We start from the raw sequence: 25,812 nt of genomic DNA, 5'->3' as shown, positions 1-25,812 counted from the left end.
ATAAATAAATAAAACGAATCACGATCGTGGGATGAAAACGGAACTTCTCAATCTGTAAGCACGAATCTTTTCTTTAATCGCACGATTAATCCACGCTGTCGTTTGAAACGGCCGAAATTTTTCACGGGTACGAGCGTGCCCTCGGACAAGTACATGGCGCATAAATCCGATAATTTAAAACGAATTTATAGATAGGCATAACAAATGTACATTCGACGTCCATTTTCGCGCGTATATCTCTGGTATCATTGCTTTATAGCCGTATTAGATTTACCGCAACTTTTCATCATTTGACTCGAACTTGATGCCAATTTGAGGCTAGAACAATCACGACGAACAGATAAGCTCGTTCTAACGGAACATACGTGGTAAGGTTAGGTTGTGTAAAAAGTGATGAATCTTGCATTATAAAAATATAGATCTTTCTCTTTATAAAATAATTTCTTCGAAAAGCTATACACTGACGATAAATTTATTTCAAGTTTTGAAATTATTTATAGACGTTGCTTGAAAATTCTTAATAATAGCTTTTGATTCTTGTGGATCAAATTTAATTGGTAAAATTCACCGTTTGATTTCTATAAAAGCGTTTCATTAATATACGCTTTTCTAAAACTTATAAAGTCATTTATGTCATTCCGATCGAATTGAAATTAATAATGAAAACAAAATGATGATAAATTATTCATCTAATGGTTATTAAAAACAACCTCAAATTATTAGATTCGTGAGGCAACGAAGGGCGACGAGGTTAAGATTTTACGAATTTACGACGTCGACATGCAAATGCTTCGAATTGTACGAAAGTATTCGTTCACTACGCATTAATACAGGTGCAATATTTTACAAGGCTGTAATTACTCGTAACTGTCTTCGACGATATTTTCTCGAACGCGTAGCCGAGGAGAGTAATCGAAAAAAAAGCACGAGAATCGCGTCGTGATAACATCATTAACGATGTTGTTCCGTGCTTACGGTTACACGAGCCGATGATAAAAACGAAAAAAAAACGACACTTGCGTGCGCTACGAAACTTGTGAAATCACGATGATAAATATTTTTATCTACGTGCTAATTGAATTTTCATTAATTTACGATATCCTTCTGCAACATACATGATTTCGATCGAATTCTTATTTCTTGCTCGTATATTATTAAAAGATCGAAAAATATTTTTTAAAAAAAAGGGGAAAAAAATTAGAACTTTTTTATTTCAAAATTTTAATTTTACAAAATTAAAATTAATAATAAGTCCAAAAGAGTATGAATTTATAATAAATTAAAAACAATAAATTTTTTTTTCAAATTTTCTGCAATTTTTTTGAATTTCCATTACAGCATATATCGAGCTCGATTCGTCTTTCGATTTCGATTTTAAAAATTTCGATGAAAACGATGGTGTTAACGGAGAATCGTTGGAAAGATGATCGTTACTCGATGCGGCTGGATATATCCTGGCGAACGTCCAGCCCAAAGAGAGGACAGAAGAAGGAAGAGACGAAGAGATCTGGTAGCCCCTCGCTCGGTTTTTCAAGCGAGCAGGGAGGGCAAGAGAATCTGATTGCGCGGGATTCCCGCTTTGAAGTGGCACCGCCGATGTTCTCGGCCATCTCGACTCGTTACCACTACGGAATCGCCACTCTTTTCGCGATATCTTCTCCTCGGATTCGTTCACCGGGTCAACCGGTCACTCTATTCAACCTCTTTCCATTCGAATTAACACATTATCCCGGAATTTTTCCTATTTTTCCACGTTATCTTTTAATTCGTCCAATTTCGCGAAATTAAGATTTTTTTTTCTCTCTAAACGATTGTTATAGTACGATTTTTCTTATTATTCTTTCATGGAGAAAAGAATTATTGGTATAATTTGGCAAAGAAAGATAAAGATGTGATCTATGCGATGGAAACACGAACGATTTAAGCGAATACGGATAACGCATAGTTACACGAGCTTTGAGATTGGAGACCTTGCCAAAAGATGGCGCAAAATCGACGGGGAGCAAGATCCAAGGATCTCCGTACGGTACAAAGAGCCGAAATCTTAATTACCCAGCGGACAGCCACTTTTCAATTTCTCACCTTGGCTTGTGAGGGACGGCAAAAAGTCAGTGGCTACGTACCTTGGAATATGGGCGCGCTGCCAATCTGAGCACGGTTTATAACCCATGCTTCTCTTCTCTCTCGAACGCTATTTTCCGTCCTTTCCTTTCTTTAATCATGTTCCCTATCTTTATAAAACGTTCTAATACGCAATCTTTCTTGCAAGTCGTTTTCAAAATTTAAAAATAAAAAAAAAAAAAAAGAGAATAAATTTGATATAATGCCTATATAATATACTCGTTTATCCCGCTATTTCTACTATATTTCTACTATATTCTTTATAAAACGTTCTAATACGTAATCTTTCGTAGCTGCTTTTCAAAAATTCCATCTCCATAAAAAGAAAAAAAAGCTGACGTGTATCCATTTAAGGAATAAATTTGATCGATGTCGCGTATTCATATTCATTTATTGTCGTAACAACAAGTATCGATCACGGCAAAAGGCCGACAAGATCGCGTATAAGAAAACGCGCGTATCGACCGCCACTCCGAGTAACGTTCATGCATCTTACGAATACACCGTGTAAGTACGCTAATCCAATTTAATTCCTCGAACGTAACACACTTGTAACGGCATGGAACGTGTACACACTCGCGTATCGAAATAAGGTGTACGCACCATCACGGAATCCGTGAGTGGCGCTGAGTGGCGGTGGCAAGAAGATAATGCGCCCTCTGAACATTTCAAATTCCAGCCGCACCGAAGAATAAGATTCTCTTTGCGATTCTCTTATCCTCTTTCTTTCTCCTCCCTCTGCTCTCTCTCTCTGTCGCGCGGTATCCCCCTCCCTTTTATCCTCGCGTCTCTCCGACTCTTTGGGTTCCTTGACTTGGCGGATAATTATGTTCCCGGCCCTTATTCCACGACTTCGAACCTCTCCATAAACGTATCGAACCGTTCTCTCGATTCAGCTCTTCGAGATCTTCACCCATCTCTCTTTCTCCTTCCTCTTCTTTCCTTTTTCTTCTTAATTCGATCCTTCTCTTTGCTCTTTCTCTTTCTTCTCTTTTCTCGATCTCGATTTCTTCGTTCGACTAATGGAGGATTCTCTCTCTCTCTCTCTCTCATGTTCTCTAACGCCTCCTCCTCTCCTTCCTTCTCTGTTTTGCTCGATTTCGTCTTCGCGAGCCGGTGCGCGTCGTTGTCGCTCATCCGTGGACGTGACACTTTGCTTTTCATCCGATTCCGGATCCGAGACTGACCCACCATCCCATTGCCTTTTTCTTATCAAGTTTACCCGAATGGGCCATGTCCATTCCTCATCGCTGCTTTTCTATACGTTTCGTATACGTTTGTAATTTATACCATATATAACCGATTCGGTAGACCGTTTACATAAAAAAAGCAATCTACGATAAATTCGACGAATATTTACAAAAAAATTTCTGCTCCGAGTAACTTGAAAATTAAACGACGTAACTCGAGTAACCAGAAACTACCTATTTAGTAAAAAACTTACTTGCACTTACCGTTTACCGCGGTATACGAGGAGAAAGGATTCTACTTCCTAAAACTAAAGGTGAATTCGTAGCGCATACCTTCCGCCCAGTTAACAGCACAAAGTAGCGAAACAGCGAGAAAACGATCTCATTAAAAAGGTGAAGAAAGAATCTGGATGTTAACCGCGGGTGAAGAGAATAATGGACGTCGAACAACGATACCTCGAGAGAACGGTGAGATGGCTCGCAATATACGTCCTTGCTTTTCGAAATCGGTTGCTGAGAATTCTGCCAGAGGGAGGGAAAGGGGGTCCACCAGATCCTCGAGCACGAATGGGGGAAGCCAAGGGGGCAATTACATCGGAGAACAATTACAGGTTGGCACGTCCTCCTCTGGTGCCATCGCGGCTTTTTCTATCCCCGGGATTCCGAGTTGAGAAACGTCCAGGAACGTTTTCGAGAGAGATGCGAAAGGAGTGGGTCAAAGACATTTTTATTACTGTTCAACATTTCAGCTCGTAACGAACATGGTAGAAAAATTTATATATCGAAACGCGATATCCTCGTCTATTGGTTTGCATGGTGGAAATAATTCTCGTATTTGCTTTTTACTTTGCGATGAAATTGCATGCGTGAAACTAAAAGGAAACAAAACAAAGAAGAGAATGAAAGAGAAACCATATTTGGAACTGAAGTATCATAAGCTTATTACTTAACCTAAAAAAAAAATATCAAAATATACGTATCTTTTTTAATTTTTCAGCGTTCTCCTATATCCAAGACGATAATTTATCGTCGAAAATTAATTGGCAAGCTTGATTATAATTCTTGATTATAATATCAAAAGAGATGCCATATCTGGAACTGAATCATCATAAACGTATTATTTAATCTAACTTGAATGCAATCAAAATATACATACCTTTCTTAATTTTTCATTGATCATTCTGAGACGATATCTCGATAGTATATCAAAAATTAATTTACAAGCATGATTATAATTCGTGGTTCGACTAAGAGAAGCCATATCTAGAAGTGGAACATCATAAGCTTGTTATTTCTTTACATCATAACCTAACCTAAATACAATTATCAAAATATACGTACCTTCAATTTTTCATTGATCGTTCGCTTATATCTGAGACGATATCTTGGTAGTATATCGAAAATTAATTTACAAACATGATTATAATTCGTGACCAATCAGATTTAATTACTTTTCGCAATTCTTGTCCATCTATGGTCGTTAACTACGATGGATCGATCAACGTGAATCGATACGTGGTTGCACACTGTTGAGTTCGCGCAAACCTCATATTTCTCGAATCGGTATTCATCATTTGATCTCCGCGATAATGGCCGCAATTTAACTACACGTGCCTTTATGCAACTATAAAACACAAGCATCTGTTTTAGAACTGCTTTAAACATTCAATCGCTCGACTACGAGAGGGTCTTAAAACGGATTTTACGTCGTCGAATCGAAATCTCGGATTTAAGTAAGCCGATAAACCGTTCGATCCTGAATGATTTTTTTTTTCTTCACACACAAAATTCATAGAATATCGTTAAAATTGTTCTTAAAGTAATAAAAAGTTAGAATATAAATATCCTTAGATGACACCTAAGGATATTTTAAACTTTTCTGAAATTACATAGATATTACATATAAAATCCACGTTAAAAATGAAAGAAAATTTAAATGAAAATCACGAAAAAAGATACAAAAATATTAAAAATATTCTTGGAAAGTTAAGCGTATCTTATATGATAAACTTTCTGATTGAAAGAGTAGAAAGAGTTTTTATCGGAATTATTAAAAAATTCTCTTAGAAAGAATTTCATGTTCCACGAAGCTACGAAGTTGATAAAATAAAGAATGTAATGAAAATGATACGTTAAATCGGATAAATTAATAGAACTTAGAACTATGTCGATTTCAAATCGAAAAAATAATCGATACAACCAATGTCGAAGATATTAAATAATATTAAAATTAATCTATATTTCTATTACGGTATAGTTTTTCTTAATCGCAAAGAAAATTCAATCTCGATAACGATCGGCTAACTTACACGTCATGTTGTTACACGTAAGCGTCCACGGGAAGATCGTACCGATGATTTATCGATTTATCGTTGTGTCCACGTGGATCGAGCGGCGAAATTAGAGGTTAGGTTGAGTTAGGTCGCGACTCGAGGGTCGAAGGGTTACGTATCTGGCCGATGTGCCGCGATGATTGGCGGAATGTGCCGTTTTACGAGGCTTCGAGGACGCGTACCTACAAGAAGACGAAAAAAAACGGGAAACGAAGCGCACGGATCGAAAGAAGAGGAAGAGACGAACGGAGGAAAGACGATGGCAGCGCCGTTGCCAGTTATAATTTGATGCAACGCGGCCATAAAGGGGATTACGCGCATAGATGGCTATAATTTTCGTGGAAAATGACCAACGATCCTTTTACCGCTCTTCAACGCGACACGTCTATGACCTCCCCTTTACCTCCTCTCTTCTGACGGTTTCCTCAACCACGTGACGTTCCATTACAAATTTCTTACTGCGCCATCGAATTCGCCGCTAACAAGATAAATTTGTTCCAATAATTATTCGATCACTTTTCTTTCTATCGTATCGAATATAATCTAAGAAATTTATGAAATCCAAAAAAACTGACCGTCTATCAGAGACTTAAATTTCCTATGGAAACGCGATACCATAGTTACATTAAATGAAAAGGGGGGGGAGGAAAAAAAAAACATGTTGTTACAGTCAATATTAGTTTTAGCCCGATGAAAAAATGTATCGTGTTTCTCGAAAAAAGGCAGATTACGAGTCTCCTGCCATTAGCGATATATCATGCGCTTGTGGAGTGTTATCATAGCATTATAGAGAATGATTATCCATCCCCTGATTCCCGTGGCGCGAGTGAAAGGGGTGGGATCGTGGACGGAAAGAGAGTAAAGAGAGAGTAGCGTGGATGGATGGAACAGTCTATGCACCTTATTTAAGGTCAGCCGTAAACGAGCTGAAAGGTCGGCGAGGGGTGTGGGGCGTGGCGAGCATAAACAAACCTCATGCCATATTTCGCAACAACAAATCAACTCGACACCTCGCGCCGCCTCGGTATAATCAGCTAATTCGCGATAACAACTTAATTCAGGCCTCCGTGGCCCCGATTAAACAAACCGTAACTACTTAATTCGTTTAACGAGCGGTGTTGCGCGGTAGGGCGAGCGCACGATGGACCCTCTTTGCGGAGGTGCGAACTTGCCGCGTACCGGTTACATACAGTACCCTCTTAGCCAGTGTTTTTCAACCTGATGCGTTCAATTTTCCTATATCCTTTCCATATTCTTCGATTAAATGATGACAAATGAACGCGCGCGATAAAAAAACTATCTCTGATTAAAACACTGAATTAATTAATTAATTAATTTGAGAAAAATATGTGCGTTTATAAGAATTTCGTATAGAGATTGACGCGTACGAATTGTTGAAAGAATTTTTTAGATATTTTTCTTTTTTTTTTTTTTCATTTTATTATCGGCCGTTTTATTACTATTTTTTCATATTTATCGAAAATCAATAACCAGGAATCCTTTTCGATTTTTGATACCATCTCCAATGTGTTAATTAATAATAGATTGAAATTGGGAAAAATCTAAGTAAAATAGAGCAGGTTCGAGATATCAATTATTTTCTGAACTTTTTTTTTTGTATTTTCAGCAATACTTGATGAATAGAAAAGATAAATATAACGTCTCGTTTTTTCGAAATATCGGTTTAAAAATTACCTAATTTAATCTAACTTAATCTAAGCATCGAATAAGACAGCAACAAAGTTGGGAACCACTAACACGCAGGACCGATCGAAGCCAATCGATTGGTCCGATCATTACACGGTAATGATCATTACTACACGGCACATGTGTTCCTCGAACTCGTCGAGCTCACCGAAATTCGTCTGCCTCTACACGCTGTAACTTACTACGAAAACGCACCTCTAACTATAATACCTTTCCCGCTATGTTTCTTTAGCCACATTTCGTAAATTGGTTTTAAAGACTTCCAATAAAAGAACAAAATCGGATAAAATATAAAAATCGGTTTAAGAATCATAAAAAAATGTTTAACTCATCCCACTTCGTGTAAATTAATGGTAAATTGATCAAAAAATTTAACAAAAAAGTCGAATCTAATTCCTTTAAATACTATACGTATCGTATTTATTCATATGGCGAACATTCGTTTTTCTGTTAACTACAATGTACTTACGTACTTTGTACATTCTTGATGGTTGGAATCCTTTTTGAACACTAAGAAAAAAATATCTAACCTAACCTTGTAAAGGGCCACGATTACCTATCTTTACGTGTTTCTCTTCTTACGAGACTTCGACTCATGAAATATGGCTGGTTGAACCCGGACATGTTTCCTGTTAACTTTTACAAGCGCCAATTCCGCCTCGTAACATTCCAAACTACACTTTGAAGAATGAAAAAGGATATAATACTTTATCGTTACATCGCGTATGTATCTGCATACGAGTAATTGGTATTTACATTTACACACGATTCGACGCGTTAATTTTTTAATAATCGGAGGACATTAGTCGAGAAACAAGTACGTGGAAGTAAGTATAGATGGCAGACTATTCGTATAGAGTATAGATCATAGCTCGAGCACGAAGGTGGAGTAAATAATACCTATGTGCTCGTGCATTGTTCCGATGACTTATGGTAGGCAGCTACACATCGAGAAATCTCGCGATAATACACGCTTACGACTTACACGGATCCGCGTGAAATATAAGCAACATTAATGGCACAGGAATTGTGTAATTTTTACCAATTTTTTTAACCCTTCCACATCTTTTTTAATCTTCTTTATTGACTGATCGATTTCAAGTAAACGAATATTATCAATAGAATTGAAATCGTTTCTTATTCGTTTTTTAATTTGATTCAAAGAATAATTGTAGCCAAACGTCTTGTATATGAACTAATTTGGATACTCGAGTGAGATGAGGATTCTTAGAGGATAATATAAAAATTATATTTTAAAGAAGAAGAACTTTCTTTGATAATAAAAAGTCGCACGCGTTTTTTTTCAACAACAAATCTTCTCTCGTCGAAAAAGGAACGGTATTCTTCTATACATATCATTGGCGTAGAGATATAATTTATTACAAAATATACGTATCGCTCCGTTCGAAGTGATCAAAACGATGATCCTTGCAACAGCTTTTAACAACACGAGTTGACGGCATTACCCACCGAGGAGACACCGCTTATGTACAGTTACTTCTGAGAAAACTTCTTCCTATAATTTTCTCATACTGCTGTTGCATATGGGATATAATTATACATATATATCAATAGTCTATTAACTACGTGGTACATTAATTGCATTTGTACTATCAATACGTGTTTATAGTATTTGATAAGATAGATGTAAATTGAAAATATTTTTAATAGTAATTAAAAATAAACACGAATTCTCTTTTTTCTCCGATTTAATTTAATAAAGAAATTATCTCTACCCGGAGATATGCGTTTATTATTATTAGTTTAAGAAAATTGTAAAACGCAAAAAATGAAGAAAAATTCATGCGCCATAAGCTGTAATCTTTGAGAATGATTACACGTGTCTCTTGTATTTTCAATTTAATAAAATTATAAATTGTACGTGTGTAAAAAATTAATGAATGGAAAGCAGCGATTTAAAATTACGCGACTTTTGCAAACTTCCACCGATCTAAATGACATCAACAACCCTTTCTATACATTTTCCTTAGTGAATCAGCAGAATCGATGAACAAATCTCGAATCTTCATCATCGCTAAAATTATTTTACCGTAATACCAAGTGTTATTATAAAAAAAAAAAAATAAATAAATATCTTCTGACCACACACAGTTTTGAACACATTATTATCGTCTCACCTGTGTAATTCAATAATTTTCTTCACCTTTTTGCAAAATCTTTTCTTTCACGCGTGTCAAATAAAACTTTTTCCCTTTCAAGATTCAAGAATAAAAAGACTATTTTGACGATAATATAGTCATCTCAAGATACAATTTAATTATAAACTGTCAATTTTATTTGCATATTGTATAAATTTTGCCCATCTTAAATTAAAAATTAATCTATCGTCGAAATATGTACGGCAAGAATATCGAATGCGTGACACCGTGATTTCTATGATGACGAACCATCGAATAAAACGCGAAGTTGACCCTGATATCACCGTGTTTGAAAAACCAGCGTGACGATGGCCTTCTATACACACACACACACACACACACACACACACCGAGGCACGAAACCGCATCAGAGGCGCGTGACGAGGTGAGAAAACTGTTGTGGAAGAAGAGGATAGAGATACGTAGAAAGAAAGGAAAAAAAAAGAAAGAGGAGAGAGGAAGAAAGAAACGAGCAAGAGAGACGAAGAAGACTTAGCGACCGACCCCGAGAAGCACGGAGACCAAGAAGAGGTGTGCACCTCGCCCCTTCTTCTTAAATCGTGTGCAATCACCTTTTTCGGCGTCAAACAAACGCCGTGTGTTATTATGCCGCTTCTAATGCCAGCGGCATTATATCAGTGGTGAAAGAGGATGAAAGGGGAGAATTGTAAAAAAAGTAAAAAAAGAAAAAAAAGAAAACGAGAAAAAATGGAAACGCGATGATCTCTCGCCATCCTTTTCAACGATACTTTTTTCCTCCTTTGTTCGAAAATTCAATTTATAAAACACGATGAATTAAAAATTAGTGCTGGAATTCGTATTGCAATGAAATGATCGATAACAGAACGATCAATCTTGATCGTCGAAAAGCGAACTAGATATACGAATCAGCATAATTTACGAAAAAATTTGAACGAAATATTACATACTGGTTGTACAAATTATACAAAGGTATATATATTATTATTCGCGACATTAAACGCGTTTTCTAAAAAAAATTAACGAAAAAAAATATTTGCAAAATATTCAGGGACGAAGTATCGCATAGACAAAAAATGCAGAAAAACGCAAATGATATTGGAAACGGTAGAGGCATGCAATTAACAATGTGCGCGCAGGTTAGGTTAGGTTGCACGATACATATATTCATCATAGGAGTGGATCGGAGTGCGCTGAAAGGGTGCGTAGAATCCGCAAAGAGGACGGAAGACGAGAGGAGAGACGACGCATGGAGGCCGACAAAACGAAATGTTTGGCCGGGGAAGAAGAAGCCGGTATAATGGATATCTTTATTATCGGAGGGAGAGGTAAAGTCGATGGGAGACAGACCAAAGTGGTCGTAGTAACGTCCCAACGACGACGTTCCGCTATACCAGAACTTCGCTCCAATTGGTCCACCCTCCCCCCCCTCCATAATAAATATTGATGAAAACGATACATTTATACACGAACGACAAGTCCGTCCGCGGAGAAAAAGCAAAGAGATTTATTGGGACGCGGCCTCGCGACGACAGCCATTTCTGCGCCGATCATACATCAAGCAGAGCCTTCAGGCCAATTCCGATGCCAGGAGAGCCGATGCTCGTGAGATTCCTGTTTCTAGATCGATTCGATATTCGTTAAGAGAGTGTCGTTCCACCCAGATTTTTCTTTTCGAGACCAGGCTCGATTCTCCTCTCTCTCTTTCTTTCGTTCTAACCTCCGCTTTCTCTTTTTCTCTATTTCGCTTCTCGCTTTTCCTCCTTGCTTTTCCTTTCCATCGGATGAATGAAAAGTAACAATAGTAAAGTAGATAATAAAGAAGATATGTGTAGTTTTCTAAGACAAGAAAAATTGTAACAAATTCATATTCGCGATGAATTTTGATGATTAAAAAAAAATATATATTCGATTAAATTCGACGGGCAAAATTACTACTAGAGGAACGGATAAACGAAAATAAGTTGTCGATTGCGTTTAGAGAAGCATTTCTTTTATTTCACTTGCGAGCATGTTTTATAAGCATCATTAGAACCGGTTCCCTCGAACACGTGGCGTCGAACGAAACTCACCAAGAAATTATTTAAGACCTCAGTGTCTCGCTAATTTAATAGCGAGGCGTATCACAAAAAGAATATTTAGAGAGAAAGGACGGTGCGAGCAAAATCAACTACTACATGCGTTAAATTTGATTTACGGGCAGCAATAATGTATCAGTTAATGTATCACGACTGATAATCGTGCAGAACGATTTGGATCTCCATATTTTAATATTTCAATGTTTCATTTTTTTTTACTTAATTTGAAAATTATAATTTTTGAAAAAACAAATTCATCATATAATAGTGTACTTGCTTAAAAATATAATTAATTAAAACGTATTAACGAGAAAAGTTTTTTTTTTTTTTACATATTTATATTATTATTCTCTTGCTATTATTATTTCAATTACAACATTAAATTTTACTTTTTTTGATTTTTAAAAAGGAGAAAATTGTTGAAACGTTTATATTAATAATACACAGTTTTCATAAGATACAATACAAATATACGTTATATGTGTGTTAAAAATTCTGTTACATTATCTTCTGTAAATATATATATATATATATATATATCAATGATATCGATTACGATGCAACCGATCACCTCACCGAGAATGTTTTCTTACGTGAGGATCCCTGAACAAGCAGGGGACCAAGTCCCTTTATTGGATTTAGTCCCCTAATGATTTTGTCAACCCGAGACGAAAAGAACCTGCTAACATTCCGTTGTGACTCGTTCTGCATTCGAATTTGGCGCTGTAACCACGCTTCGGTTAACCGACGGGGATCCCCTCGTAAATTACGGTTCGCGGATTGTAACGCACAATCTAACGCAATTATCCGCGAGAAATAGCTGACAGGGAAATAATTTCTTTAACGTCGTTTAATTTAGTATTGAATTATGATTTTCTTATCCACCGCTCTTTTTATGAATCATTTATTGTTAAACATAATATTATAGTATTTTTAAAAAAATACTTTTCTTTTTTTTTTTTTTTTCGTTTGAAAAAAACTATGTTCACATTTTCAAATCAATTTCTTAAGAATAAATATTCTTGTTTACAAAGTGTAATTCAATTTTTTATATTTTAATACTAAAGTTTATTTTTAGTATTAAGTACTTTAATACTAAAATAATTTTTATGATTCTTGTATGACTTCATTTTTTATTATTAAATTTTTTTATATTCAAATTTATCGATTACTATTTATTATATACGATTAATTATTATTTACTTCAAAAAATAAAAAAAGTGCAATTTTTATTGTTATAAGAAAAACGTATCAAAATACAAATGCCCAATTATTTCTTCGAGTAATACACGAAAAGAATATTAGTTCTCTCGCTATTACGTGAAACTAATAAATCTTTCACGCGATAGATACATACGTATCGTTCCTTTCTTGTACAGTGATCTTTCGTCGTTCCAAGAATGGAACCCTCGATCATACACCATTAATTATCAACATAATGCATGAGGATTAGGTTTTTCTGAAGCATGGACTGCCAAAAACGTACGTGCGCCTGATGCATCTCCTCACGTCACAGGATGTCAACTTTAAATGGAAATGTCTTAATTATCAGAGCACGTAGCGGCCAACAAAAAACATTATCCACTCCTGAATCGTTCCATAGCGACGCTGTGTTCACGATGAAATATTTTCATATGAAGAAGGCAGAACGTTTGAAATTGGTGACATTTAGATAAGTAAACGAACGATTCCTCAAGATATATGTACGTATCTAAATAAATATATGGATGTGTAAAATTACTGGTATTAAAAAGGAATTTAATTTTGCGATATCTTATTTTTTTAAAAAAATAAATATATATTTTTTTAAAAATTAGAAAATCCGATAGTTATTCATCGTACATGATATAAAATAAATAATAATGAATGTAAAAAAATTAGGGATAAAATATATAAGAGAAAAAAATAAATTTTAATGAATTACAAATTCTACTCTTAAATGTAAAAAAAAATTAATGAGAGACAAGAAAAAAAGAATGAATTTTTTCATGAACATTAATTGTTCTTCTTTTTTCGTAATTTAAATCGTTATTTAATTGAATATAAATATAATATTTCCATTGTATATGTGTATTCCTTATATATACATATACATATATAAATTTTCAAAAAAACTTGGTTTGATAGATTTTACATAAATATTTATATTCGAAAAATAAATAATATATATAAATAATTCAATTTTGTTATATATTTTATATTTAAACGTATTAGTTCACATTCATACGTACATATATTGTAAATACTTATTGGCTTTCATATAAACTTACTGTTCGTTTTCATATGCACAAAGTATGTCATACATACATGCATATCAAAAAAAAATTCACATCTGGTTCAGTGTTACCACCATTAAGATATATACATTACATACATAATATACATTATGTATTTTCAATATATTCAATTAATTGTCTAATATAAGATAATCTTTTCAATTTCAATAATCAATTTTGATTATTTTCTTCTCTATTTTGCATAAAATTCATTAAGATTTTTAATTTCAATTTTAATTTATTTACATATCATATTTATACATAATATAAAAATGCAAAATGTATTTAAATTTATAAAATATTAATTTATATTTATATTTTATATTTTTTCTAAAATTAACTTTACTACACTTGTAAGATATGAAATGAATATGTAATAAATATGTAATAAAAAATATTTAATTAAATATTAAAATGGTTTTATCAAAATAATAGTTACACAGTTTTAATAATATCATATTATTGATTTTTATTAAAAATATTACTTTAAACAAATTTTAATTTAAGAACTTCACTTAAATTCATTAATATTTTTGAGAAAAACATTAAAAAAAAAATTTATTATGATATAAAATTCCGCATCGCTATATTTTCAATAAAATGTGCTCAAATATAAAAATAACTTTTTTTGAATTATATCTAGCGATTGGTTAATTTGTTCCAATATATTTGTATGAATATATTCGTATTATCTGTACAAAAAACATTAACTACTTTTTTGGAACGACAAGAATTAACCAATGGTTGTTTCTACTTCTTGCGCAGGTGCTGCGTGCGTAGTCAATGCGAATAAACCTAATGTCGACCGACGTGGATAGACGAACAGCGAGTAGCACGACGTGCAAATTAATATTGCGCAAAGTTAAAAATTTAAATTTATGGTTATTTATTTATACTATTAATTATATTACATTAATATGTGACACACAAAAAAATGATAACGGTTGAAGATCTGCAATTTGCAGCAAAAATGAATATATTATAAACACTTGCAGTATCCTTTTTGAATCAGCTGTCATAAGCAGACGATACACAGGTAAAGTTCATTCTTTCGTTTATTAATTTTAACTTTCTTCAATAAGAATATAATTTTTAATTATTTTTACAAAAGTCATATATTGTATATTTTCATTCTAATTTTCTTGTTTTTTTTTTATCTTATCTTTAATTATTTTTAAATAATTGTTTGAAACATTAATATCATAAACTTTATATATTATTTTTTATTTGATAAAAATTTAATTTCAAATATTATTATACATACAATTTCAAATATTATTATTATATGTTTTATTTTTTTAATATTTCAGTATCTAATGCTATTTGTTTGACTATAAGGTCATGGAATTAATTGAAACTAGTGTACAAATAAGAGATTGTTCTATAGACTTTATTCCTGTTTACATTAAACAAGAGAATGATGAACATGAAACAGATTTCAATGATATTGAAATAATCAATGCAGCTCAAAATTTCTGTGCTATTGAAATTAAAGAAAGCAAAGGATATACAATTAATAACAATGAAGAATCAATTGTAAATAGTGAAAACTGTACACAAAATACAAATAATTTAAACAATTCGAATTCAACATCAAATATTATACGACAAAATGAAAGTTGTAATATAAATGGTATTTTAAATAGTTCAGTATATTTGCAAAATTTAGATTATGAAAATATAAATATAGAAATACAAAAACCAACAAATCAAATAGGTGATATTTTTATTGATCAAAATGAGCAAATACAAACAAGCAATTATAATATTTCAACAGTTACTATATCAAGTGATCTTTTAGGACTAAATCTTAATATAAAAAAGGAAAATGAACTAGATCAGGACACAGTTTACAATACAGAATGGTTATGCAATGTGAATAATGAAACTGATATTCGATTGAAAGTTTCAAAAAATACCAAAGACAAAATTCAAGAGGTTCCTACTAATATTAATGATACGATAACATTATTGACAAAACATAAAGATCAATTATCAGAAAATGATAATAATTTGAAAATTAAGGAAACTAAATCTGAGAAACTTAAAAAACAATTAAAAATAAAATCAAATTCTTTACAAGATTATAAAGAGAAGTTGCGAAGAAAAGCAGAGTGTATGAGAGAAAAAAGAAAAAAATTGTATGAGCAAGAAACTGAAGAACAACGTCAACAAAGATTAGCAAAAGAAGCAGCAAAAAGAAGAGAAATGAGAATGTACTATGAAACACCCGAACAAAGAAGAAAAAGATTAGATGCAGAAGCTGCAAGAAAAAGAGAGTACAGAATGTATAATGAAACACCTGAAGACAGAAGGAAAAGGTTAGATCGTGAAGCAGAAAGAAGAAGAATGAAAAGGCTTTCGTTATATGCTAGTGAAACTCCTGAACAAAGAAGAGAGAGATTAAATAGAGAATCAGCAAAAAGAAGAGAAGCTAGACTTAATCAATATGCTAAAGAAACGCAAGAAGAAAGAAAAGAGAGATTAAAGAGGGATGCTTTAAGAGTTAGAGAAATGAGATTTACTAGATCTGCTATTGAAACAGAAGAGGAGCGTAAACAAAGGTTAGTAAAAGATGCTCTTCGAAAAAGGGAGGTAAGAATGCATGGACGTCATTCAGTGAATAATAATTTCACTGAAGTCCAAACTGTTCGAAATTTTGAAGAATTAAACAATGTTCAGATAAAGGAGAATCCTGATAATCAATTGGGAGGTCATTACTTGAGTAACTGGATGATGTGGTTCCAAAATTCGTTAGTCCAACCTGTTCATGTTGGAGAACAAATCATCAAATCTCAATCAGAAAATAATGGATAAAAAATTTCTATGATAAATTTTTAACATTGTATATATTATTTCATCATAAGAATACATGGAACAAAATACTATTTCAATAGTGTATAAAAATTTGTATATATTATTTATATAATATTTATGCTTGTAATAGCAATTGTAATAACAAAATATTCTATAATCATTGCATCAACATAATGTTTATCATGTTTCACATATTGAATAATAATTTTTCTACACTGTGCAGTTTTATTCATATTTATATATTTTACAATTAAATATAATTATTTTATTATATATTGTTAAGAATTGCCATGTAAAAAAACTTGTTATTTAATATATTTATTAATATAGAAGAAAATTTAATAAGTAATATATAATATAAATATTTGAAATATTTAATATTATTGAATTTTGTATTATAATAATTAAAAAGTATTTAAAAGTTTTTTGCTACTTTGAAAAATGTATAATAAAATTATTATAATGTTACTAATATTATTTGATATAAATAAGAAAAAAAAGGCATTAAAATTGTAGAAAATTAGAATTATACATTTATGGAATCATCTTGTACATCTTAATAGTGCCTTTTTGTTCACTGTTCTACAAAAGCAATTTCTAATGTGATTTAAACAATTTATACATGTGTATATATATATATATCATTTGAATATGAATAATACATTTCTTAAAATATATGTAATAATGTATGTATATATGTAATAATGTACATTGCCATGTAATTTTTCTTACAGTTCCTTTATATGGAATAAAATAAATAATATGTTATCATATAATTTTGTTTATTTTATTTATTTAAATTAATAGTTTTCTCAAATTTTTTTCTTCATTTTTATATTATATATCTAATAAAATTAATATTGATAAAAAAAAGGAATAATTAATTTATTTTTTAGTAAAATAATAATAGTATCTCATTAATTATTACTATTTATTAATTATTAAATCTATAAATTGATATTAACTTTAAAATATTATTTCAACATAAAAAATATATAAAAAGTTTTATTGACATTTATATCTCATTTATAATCACACACCAAGATCAAATATAATATAAACAAGGAAAGAAAATAATAAAAAAAGAATAGAGATAAATTAAAATCAGAAATCAATACTGCAAATGAAACAGATAAAAAAAGACAGAAAATAATGGGAGAATAATAGAGATAAGATAAAAATCCTTAATCTTTACCACTATCTTTCAAATGTTAAAAATAAAGATTTTTCTTAAAGATAAAATAAAATAAAATGATTAGCATTATCTCCAATGAGTTTAAAAGTATGATTTTTTGACTTACAACAATGTTTTTGACATTTTAATAAAATTAAAGTTGATAAAATGATAATGAGACACATAAATAAATAATTAATGAAAAAAATTTTCAAATTTATATGAGAAACTTGCCTGAAACTCTAACTAAAAAAAGCTTAAAAATATTGAAATTTTGATTAGAAAACGAATAAAATTAATTAATTTTCCAAATAGCAAGTGAAATCTTCAAAATGATGGAAAATATCCTTTCTCTTTTTCTCGCATAATGTTTTATTATCTGTAACTTCGAATGTTTTTTGCATATTCTGTTATATTAATAACAAATTAAGATTTATGTTTAAACGCGAGATGGGGCTGATTTCGAAAAATTTTTGATCGTTATTACTTATCAAAAACTTATTATTTCAAAAAATTGTTTCAGAAGCATTCAAGAGATAGCGCTGATCTCTTTTTATCCAATTTCTAGTAAACACCAACCACGTGAATTCATAACCTATATTATAAAATGTATTAACTTAAAACTATATGTATGTAAACTACACTAACTGTAATTTTAAAATTAAATAATTATTTTAAACAATTAATTATTATTTTATAACAATTCTTGTTATATATAAAAATTATGAGATATATATTATAGAATAAATAAAAATAAATAAATATTTTTTTTACCATTTCATGTAGTTTTATAAATAAAATTTATGTTTATTATTTAATATAATTAATAAAGAAAAAATGGGTGTAACAAAACAATATTTAAGATATGTACCAGCTGGAAATTTAAATATAATTGTTAGTCCTACTTGTAATGTTGTTTTTGTAAAATTAGAAGATCATGAAGGTAGATTTGTAGCAGTTGGAGCATGTGAACATGTTTTTATATGGGATTTACGTTTAGGAGAAAAGGTAAAATATTTATTAATTTTGTTATAATAGGATATAATTATTCTAATTTTTAGGTTCGAGTATTATCGGGTGATAAAGTAAATGTAACATATTTAGCTGCATCTCCTAATAAACAACATATAGCAGTTGGTTATGCAGATGGTACTATAAAAACATTTGACTTGAAAACAGGTGAAAATGTAAGCATATTTGTAGGCCATAGATCTGAAATTACAACATTGAGATATGATAGAGAAGGACATAGATTGGCTTCAGGTTCAAAGGTAAAGAAATTTGATAGAGAAAATAAAACATATAAAATATTATTTTTTAATTACTTTTTTTTAGGATACAGATATTATTCTTTGGGATGTTGTAGCTGAAATTGGAATATGTCGATTAACTGGACATAAAGGTGTAATAACTAATTTAGCATTTATGAAAGATCATAATGTAATTATTAGTTGCAGTAAAGATACATTTGTAAAATTTTGGGATTTAGACACAGAACATAATTTTAGAACTCTTGTTGGTCATAGAACAGAGGTAAATAGATATAATAAATATATTAATATATAATTAATAATAAATAATAATAATAAGAATAATAATATTATTTTATTTTTTAAGGTTTGGAGTTTAGTATTAGTTAAAAATGATCAATATTTAATAACCGGTTGTAATGACAATGAATTACATATATGGAAAATATCTTTTATTGAAAGTGATAGTATAGATTTTGATGTTAATTTACACAATTTAACTCTCACTGATGATACTGAAGTTAGCGATGTGGTATAATGTTTAATTAATTTATATTTATATCTGAAATATATTTATTATATTAATATTTAATAAAAATTTTATATATTAATAGAAACATCCTTTAAGATGTGAAAAAGTAGGCAGTATTTTAAGAAGTGGACATGGAAGAGTTGTGTCTCTTGAAGTTGATAATACTTATACTATTATTGGATGTTATGGTTTAGACAATACTGTAGAATTATTTCAATTATTACCTGATTCTAGAATAAAAGATAATGTTCTTAAACGATTACGTAAAGAAAGAAAGAAAGCTGAAAAGTATGTAAAGATATTTTTCTAATATTTATAAAAATTAAAAATTTTTTTAAATTTTAAATATTTCTTTATTATGCTATTTTATATTGCTATTCTTCATTATACTATTTAATATTGCTATTCTTTGTTATGTTACTTAATATGTCTATTTCTATTAAATAGAAGTGGAAAAGATATAGAAGCAAATTTCTCAGGAACGTCAACTATAAAAGATGAAATCATTCGTTTACATCCTATCAAAGTATCTGCCAAAATTAAAGGATTATCTATAATAATGGGTAGAAATGGTGAACTTAGAGTATGTTACAATAAAAATTTTTATTTTTTCTTTTCAAAAATTCAAAAATGATACTTATTTAATTTTTATTTGGTATTATTTTAGATATCCATAGGATTGAATAATAATTCCATTGATTTATATTCCTTATTCATAAAAAAGAAAGATGAAATAAAACATTTAAGATCAATAACAAATCATGGTCACCGCTCAGAAGTCCGTGCCGTTTGTTTTAGTTCTGATAATTTAGCTTTTGCTACAGCTAGTGGTGATTCTGTGAAATTATGGAATAGGTATATAGATAAAATCGATAAAATTTATAACATTTTCATATTGATTTCTATAATTTTAGACCAACTTTAGCCTGTTTACGTACTGTAGAATGTAGTTATGCTTTAACAGCAATATTTGTACCCGGGGATAGACATTTAATTGTTGGTTTAAAAGATGGTAAAATGTTAATTATTGATATCGCATCAGGTGATATTTTAGAGGAAATATCTGCACATTCTAAAGAACTTTGGAGTATTGCATTATTACCTGATAAAGTAATATAAATATTTTTTACTATTTATAATATAAAATATAAATTTCATTTTAATATATAATTATTTTACACATTTTTATAGAAAGGAGTGGCTAGTGGTGGTGGAGATCAAACAGTAAAATTTTGGAATTTTGAACTTATTCAAGATCCTGATAAAGAAATAAAAGCAAAAATTTTATCTGTTTTACACTTAAGAACTTTAAAATTAGAAGATACTGTATTATGTGTAAGAATAAGTCCTAATAATAGATTTGTTGCAGTTGCATTACTTGACTCTACTGTAAAAATTTTTTTTCTTGATACATTTAAGGTAATTATATGAATATATTTGCATATATTTTTCACATTCACAATCATAATGCAATATGTTTAAAATTTTTGCAATATCATTTTAGTTTTTTATTTCTCTTTATGGACATAAATTACCAGTTTTATGTATGGATATATCGAGTGATTCAACACTTATTGCTACTGGTTCTGCAGATCGAAATATAAAAATTTGGGGTTTAGATTTTGGAGATTGTCATAAATCAATTTTTGCTCATGATGACTCCGTAACCGGACTTTCATTTGTACCTGGTACACATTATATTTTTACTTGTGGAAAAGATGGCAAAGTAAAACAATGGGATGCCGATATCTTCCAAAAAATTGTGACATTACAAGTAATTATTTTTAATTGTAAATTTTAATTGTATAGATAAACAACAATTGTAATAATAATAAATAAAATTTTTCTATCTAGGGACATGCAGGTAAAGCATGGAATTGTACTGTTTCGCCGAATGGAATATATGTTGTTTCTTGTGGATCTGATAAAGTTGTTAGACTTTATGAACGATCATTAGAACCTTTAGTTCTTCAAGATGAAGAAGAAGAAGAAAGAGAACATCAAGAAAATGAATTAGCTACTGGAGAAAGTACTGTTGTCCCAGGGCAAAAACAACAATCTTTGCCATCAAGAAAAACAGTATCCAGTGAAAAAGGGGTAAATATCAATAAATCATATAAAATTGCTTAATTTAAATCATAAAATTTAATTTAATATATTTAGGCTGAATTGATACTGGAATGTCTTGATATATCTAAAGAATATAATGAACAATTATCAAAAGCTACAATAGATAAAGCACCTGTTATTCCTTTACAAATGCAAGCTTATAATTGTACAAATACAGAAGATTATTTATTAGAAATAATTAAACAAATTAGAGGAAGGTAAAAAATATATATATATTTAGCACAATTATAATATAAATATAAATTAATTAATAAATTAATTTTAGCGATTTAGAAGAATCATTACTATTATTACCTTACTCGGCTGCTTGTGAAATTCTTAAAATGCTTCCTAAATTATTAGAATCAAATTATCACACGGAATTAATTGCAAAACTAGCATTATGTTTAATACAAGCTCATCATGGTCCAATTATAGCTACTCAAGAACTTTTACCTATTTTAGAAATTGTGAAAACACTTACTATTAAAAAAGTTTCTGATCTAAGAGTAAAAAAACATTTGTATTTTATAAATTATTCACAAATAATTTTATAAACAATATTAATTAAAAATTAATACTTATAGGATATAATTGGATTTAATTTACATGGAATGATGCATATACAACGAATTATTGAAGAGAAAGAAGGAATACAGTTTTTCAAAGATGCAACTCAAAACAATAAACATAAAAATAAAGTCAAAAAAAATAAAGAAAAGGCATTAAAAAGAGCAGTTATGACTTTATAAAATTGTTTATCTTATAACAATAAAAATTTTGTATATATTTATATTTAATAAATATTAATTAAAATATAATTATATTAAACTCTATTAAATATCCTTCAAATTATCCTTCAAATATTATCTAAAAAAATAATTCTTAAATAAATATAGAAAAAAACACTTTATTTTGAAAAATAGAAAATCATAAAAATTTTAATACATAACATATATGTGTTATTATTTAAATAACTTTTGATATTTCTTTCTTGCTATAATCTTTGGCAATATTTTAACATTTTTACATATATTTATCTAATTTTTTATTTTGATAACTTCAACGATTCATATATTTTATTGCACCTAATGTGTACACATAAGTCTGTCATAAATGATGCTATATGAGTTTCTTTATCTTTTTGTTTACCACTTTCAAATACAGTAACCAAAGTCATTTTAGGATCAGTATTATACATAGCATATATACACATATCCTAAAAAAAAAGTAGTATATATTAAAATATAAAATTTATACCAAAAAATATCTATTAACATACTTTTACATTTTTACAATATATAATTTTATCCATGGCAAGAAGTTCTGTATGTCGTTCTTTAATTCGTTTCTGTATATTATCTAAGTGAATTGATGGTTTTTGTACAAATACCTAAAATATAACACATAATTTTTTAGATAATATAATTTATTATACATATATTATATATGTATTACATATTAATATGTTACATAATCAATTATATTCATAATATAAATGCTTACACTGGGATAACTAAGGATAACAGGAAATTGTTCAGATGTATTTGGTTCCCTAGAAGGATGTCTATAACCTGGACCTGCATCTTCTACTCCTCTGGAGTCAAATATTATTAATACTGCTAAGACATCATGTTTACGTTGGAAACTTTGTATTCTAAAAATGTTTATTAATATTCATTCAAAATATATGATTTATTAATTGAAATAAAAATACTTTACTTATGATAGTAATCCACATTTTGTTTGCTCATAATACTTCTCATTTCTCCTGGACTGGCCTGCTGACTTAAAGTAGTATGAAAATATAAAGAGTATTTAGCTAATATGCTACTACGTAGTTTCACTAACCATTGATATAATGCTGGTTGTTGATTTGCTTTCAAAAATGAAGCACTGAAACCTAATTTCCATGACTAAAAATATAATATTTATTATTTAAACATATTTATTTCTTCTTTATATAATATCTTTTTTATTTAATATACTAACTTCTTTACTTTGTAAAGTTCTTTCCCAAGCTGACATTCGTGTCTGTGCACCATAAAGAGCCATTAATGTTGATAAAAATCTCCAATGTTGAAGTTCAACTTGTGTTTTTGTTAATTGTACTAGTATTTCGCACTCTAAGCTAATCAAAAGATGTTTTAATTTTAGAAAAAATAAATTATAATCACAATTCGTAGTTATTAATTTTTAATATTTCATTTTTATTTGTACTTACGTTAAGCTTGTTTTAATAGCAGTTAATGCTAAATGTGAGCAAGATAAAGAATGAATTTCTACTATTCCTTCTATACATTGTAATAATTCTTGATATTTCATACTTTTACTATTGATACTCATATTGTACATTTTTTCATAACTGTAATATAATATTATTATGAGATATTTAATAATAAATTCAACAATCAATCAACAATATACTAACAAATCTATCAGTTGTATTTTTGCAGTAATATATTGACATAGTTGATTAGAAACCTCAGCAACTGTTGCACCAATAGAATTGGTTCCTCTAGTCATTTCCTCTACTCTTTTTAGATCAGATTTTAAAGATTCATATACTGTTTTTAATGAATTCTAAAAAAAAGAGAAAAATAATTATAAATATTAAACATTTATAAATTTTATTAATTATAATATAATATATTAAAATAATATTAATTATTTATTAATTCATTATATTAATTTTATTTTTTATTCATTATAGTTATTTTATATTATTTTACAAAATATTAACATATTTCTTACATCTTTCCTTAAAAATCCTTTATTTTTGGTATGAAGGAAACCTAAATCTGCATATGAATGTTCTGCTACTGCTATTTGTGGTAAATGCATAAGTAACATTCCCCATGGACCCATTTGTGTTTGACGACATAATCCACGTTCTTTTTCCTAAATATTAATAATTAAGAACACATTAATTTTACTATTAATTTATATCATTTTATTTCTTATTATAATATCAATCCATTTTATCTATTTAAAATTTTTCAATATTTTAAGCTTTTTCAAAAATTCTGAGAAAATTCAAAATTATCAATATTTTATTTAATCGTTCATTTTTTACTTGTTAAAAATTTTTAAAAATAAAAAATAAAAATATATAATAAATATATATATATATATATATATATATGTATATAACTTACAACTAATTCTTTAGCTTTATCAGTACACAATTGAGCAACTTGAGCGAAGAAAGTATTAAGAAATTCTTCTTCGTGATCCATTTTTTATCTATATTTATTATAATCACAAAATGCTTTACGTTTATTTTCATTAATCATATTTTTAAAGGTAAATATAATAAATTCTTAAATATAATATAATGTATATATTATACTAAATTGTTATTAATATTGATGATCATATCTTTAAAGGTGGATATTCATTTCTTTCTTTTGCGCATTGCGAACTTGACATTATTTAGCTTAAAAATAAGCTTTTAAGAAAGTTATAATAACTTGCATTTACATGAAAAATCTAAATAATCTTAAGGGAAAAGGTTAAAATTTTTTTCAATAAAATCTGAAATTTAAAATTAGTTATGTAATATATGTTTTAAAATTTTATTATTTTTGAAATTAAATTATCTTTTCTAAATCCTCTGAATCTTGATCACATGATTTTGCAATTCAATTTATTAAAGATACTAAAATAATTCAGTGTATACTTTGACAAATTTTTTTATTGGTCAATTTTGTAACATTAATTTGACCAATAAAAAAACTATCTAACTAATTTTATATAACTATCTAATTTTATATACAGTATTCAATCTTGTACAATTTTATATATTCAATCTAGTACAATTTTATATATTAAGTATGTTTAAATAACTTTTAAATTACTTTTATTTTCAAAAATAAAATAAGTGATTTTATGTTTTTTATTATCGGTCCGTATAATTTTTTACAAGTTTTATATTTTTTAGTAATATATTTTTTTATAAAAAATGAATTAATAAACAAATAAAATATTAAAGATCAATAAAAATAATATCATTTTATATGTTTCAAAATATATCCTATCCTTATATTTTATATTTTATAACATGCATTTAGCAATTCATGCATAT

General features: G+C 29.2%; 3 protein-coding genes and 2 long non-coding RNA genes across 10 annotated transcripts; 3 read left to right on the top strand and 2 right to left on the bottom strand.

Annotated features, from left to right (window-relative positions):
• Nucleotides 1-3,598: 3,598 nt before the first annotated feature.
• Nucleotides 3,599-5,948, bottom strand: LOC147658065 (uncharacterized). The gene is made up of 5 exons (XR_015290967.1): nucleotides 5,621-5,948; nucleotides 4,653-4,935; nucleotides 4,468-4,574; nucleotides 3,768-4,409; nucleotides 3,599-3,644 (listed from the first exon to the last, which is right to left on the bottom strand). It is a non-coding gene; the product is annotated as an uncharacterized LOC147658065 (long non-coding RNA).
• An 8,645-nt stretch (nucleotides 5,949-14,593) lies between these two features.
• Nucleotides 14,594-17,436, top strand: LOC100873054 (uncharacterized). 2 transcript variants are annotated; one of them, XM_012490835.2, is made up of 3 exons: nucleotides 14,620-14,879; nucleotides 15,154-16,407; nucleotides 16,526-17,436. In XM_012490835.2, exons 2-3 carry the CDS (start codon nucleotides 15,185-15,187, stop codon nucleotides 16,527-16,529), a joined length of 1,227 nt encoding a protein of 408 aa, XP_012346289.1. In that variant the 5' UTR covers nucleotides 14,620-14,879; nucleotides 15,154-15,184; the 3' UTR covers nucleotides 16,530-17,436. The 2 variants fall into 2 exon arrangements, with proteins under 2 accessions (XP_012346288.2, XP_012346289.1); XM_012490834.2 differs by having other exon boundaries at nucleotides 14,594-14,879; nucleotides 15,154-17,436.
• Nucleotides 17,437-18,384: 948 nt separating this feature from the next.
• On the top strand, nucleotides 18,385-22,546 carry LOC100870160 (WD repeat-containing protein 3). Of its 2 annotated transcripts, XM_086904243.1 has the most exons (15): nucleotides 18,407-18,842; nucleotides 18,896-18,983; nucleotides 19,038-19,105; nucleotides 19,170-19,367; nucleotides 19,452-19,616; nucleotides 19,699-19,904; nucleotides 20,064-20,199; nucleotides 20,284-20,471; nucleotides 20,531-20,726; nucleotides 20,808-21,035; nucleotides 21,121-21,390; nucleotides 21,471-21,713; nucleotides 21,780-21,943; nucleotides 22,012-22,234; nucleotides 22,313-22,546. In XM_086904243.1, exons 1-15 carry the CDS (start codon nucleotides 18,672-18,674, stop codon nucleotides 22,475-22,477), a joined length of 2,709 nt encoding a protein of 902 aa, XP_086760369.1. In that variant the 5' UTR covers nucleotides 18,407-18,671; the 3' UTR covers nucleotides 22,478-22,546. The 2 variants fall into 2 exon arrangements, with proteins under 2 accessions (XP_003696413.2, XP_086760369.1); XM_003696365.4 differs by having other exon boundaries at nucleotides 18,385-18,842; nucleotides 18,896-19,105.
• A 69-nt stretch (nucleotides 22,547-22,615) lies between these two features.
• LOC100870355 (KICSTOR subunit 2) lies at nucleotides 22,616-25,127 on the bottom strand. 4 transcript variants are annotated; one of them, XM_086904247.1, is made up of 10 exons: nucleotides 24,884-25,121; nucleotides 24,480-24,626; nucleotides 24,157-24,308; nucleotides 23,950-24,090; nucleotides 23,718-23,856; nucleotides 23,577-23,641; nucleotides 23,448-23,513; nucleotides 23,232-23,382; nucleotides 23,008-23,118; nucleotides 22,616-22,944 (listed from the first exon to the last, which is right to left on the bottom strand). In XM_086904247.1, the coding sequence occupies exons 1-10, from the start codon at nucleotides 24,962-24,964 to the stop codon at nucleotides 22,774-22,776; spliced, it is 1,224 nt and encodes a 407-aa protein (XP_086760373.1). In that variant the 5' UTR covers nucleotides 24,965-25,121; the 3' UTR covers nucleotides 22,616-22,773. The 4 variants fall into 4 exon arrangements, with proteins under 4 accessions (XP_086760373.1, XP_086760374.1, XP_031774241.2 ...); XM_086904248.1 differs by having other exon boundaries at nucleotides 23,014-23,118; XM_031918381.2 differs by having other exon boundaries at nucleotides 23,448-23,641; nucleotides 24,884-25,127.
• Nucleotides 24,882-25,730, top strand: LOC147658064 (uncharacterized). Its single transcript, XR_015290966.1, has 2 exons — nucleotides 24,882-25,031; nucleotides 25,115-25,730. It is a non-coding gene; the product is annotated as an uncharacterized LOC147658064 (long non-coding RNA).
• The last annotated feature ends 82 nt before the right edge of the window (nucleotides 25,731-25,812 follow it).

Source organism: Apis florea, unplaced genomic scaffold (genome assembly GCF_048593485.1).
Source record: "Apis florea isolate Af1SG1 unplaced genomic scaffold, ASM4859348v1 contig_2350_pilon, whole genome shotgun sequence".
Classification (NCBI taxonomy): domain Eukaryota; kingdom Metazoa; phylum Arthropoda; class Insecta; order Hymenoptera; family Apidae; genus Apis; species Apis florea.
Note: the sequence above shows the minus strand (reverse complement) of the source record. Positions and strands in the feature narration are given on the sequence as shown.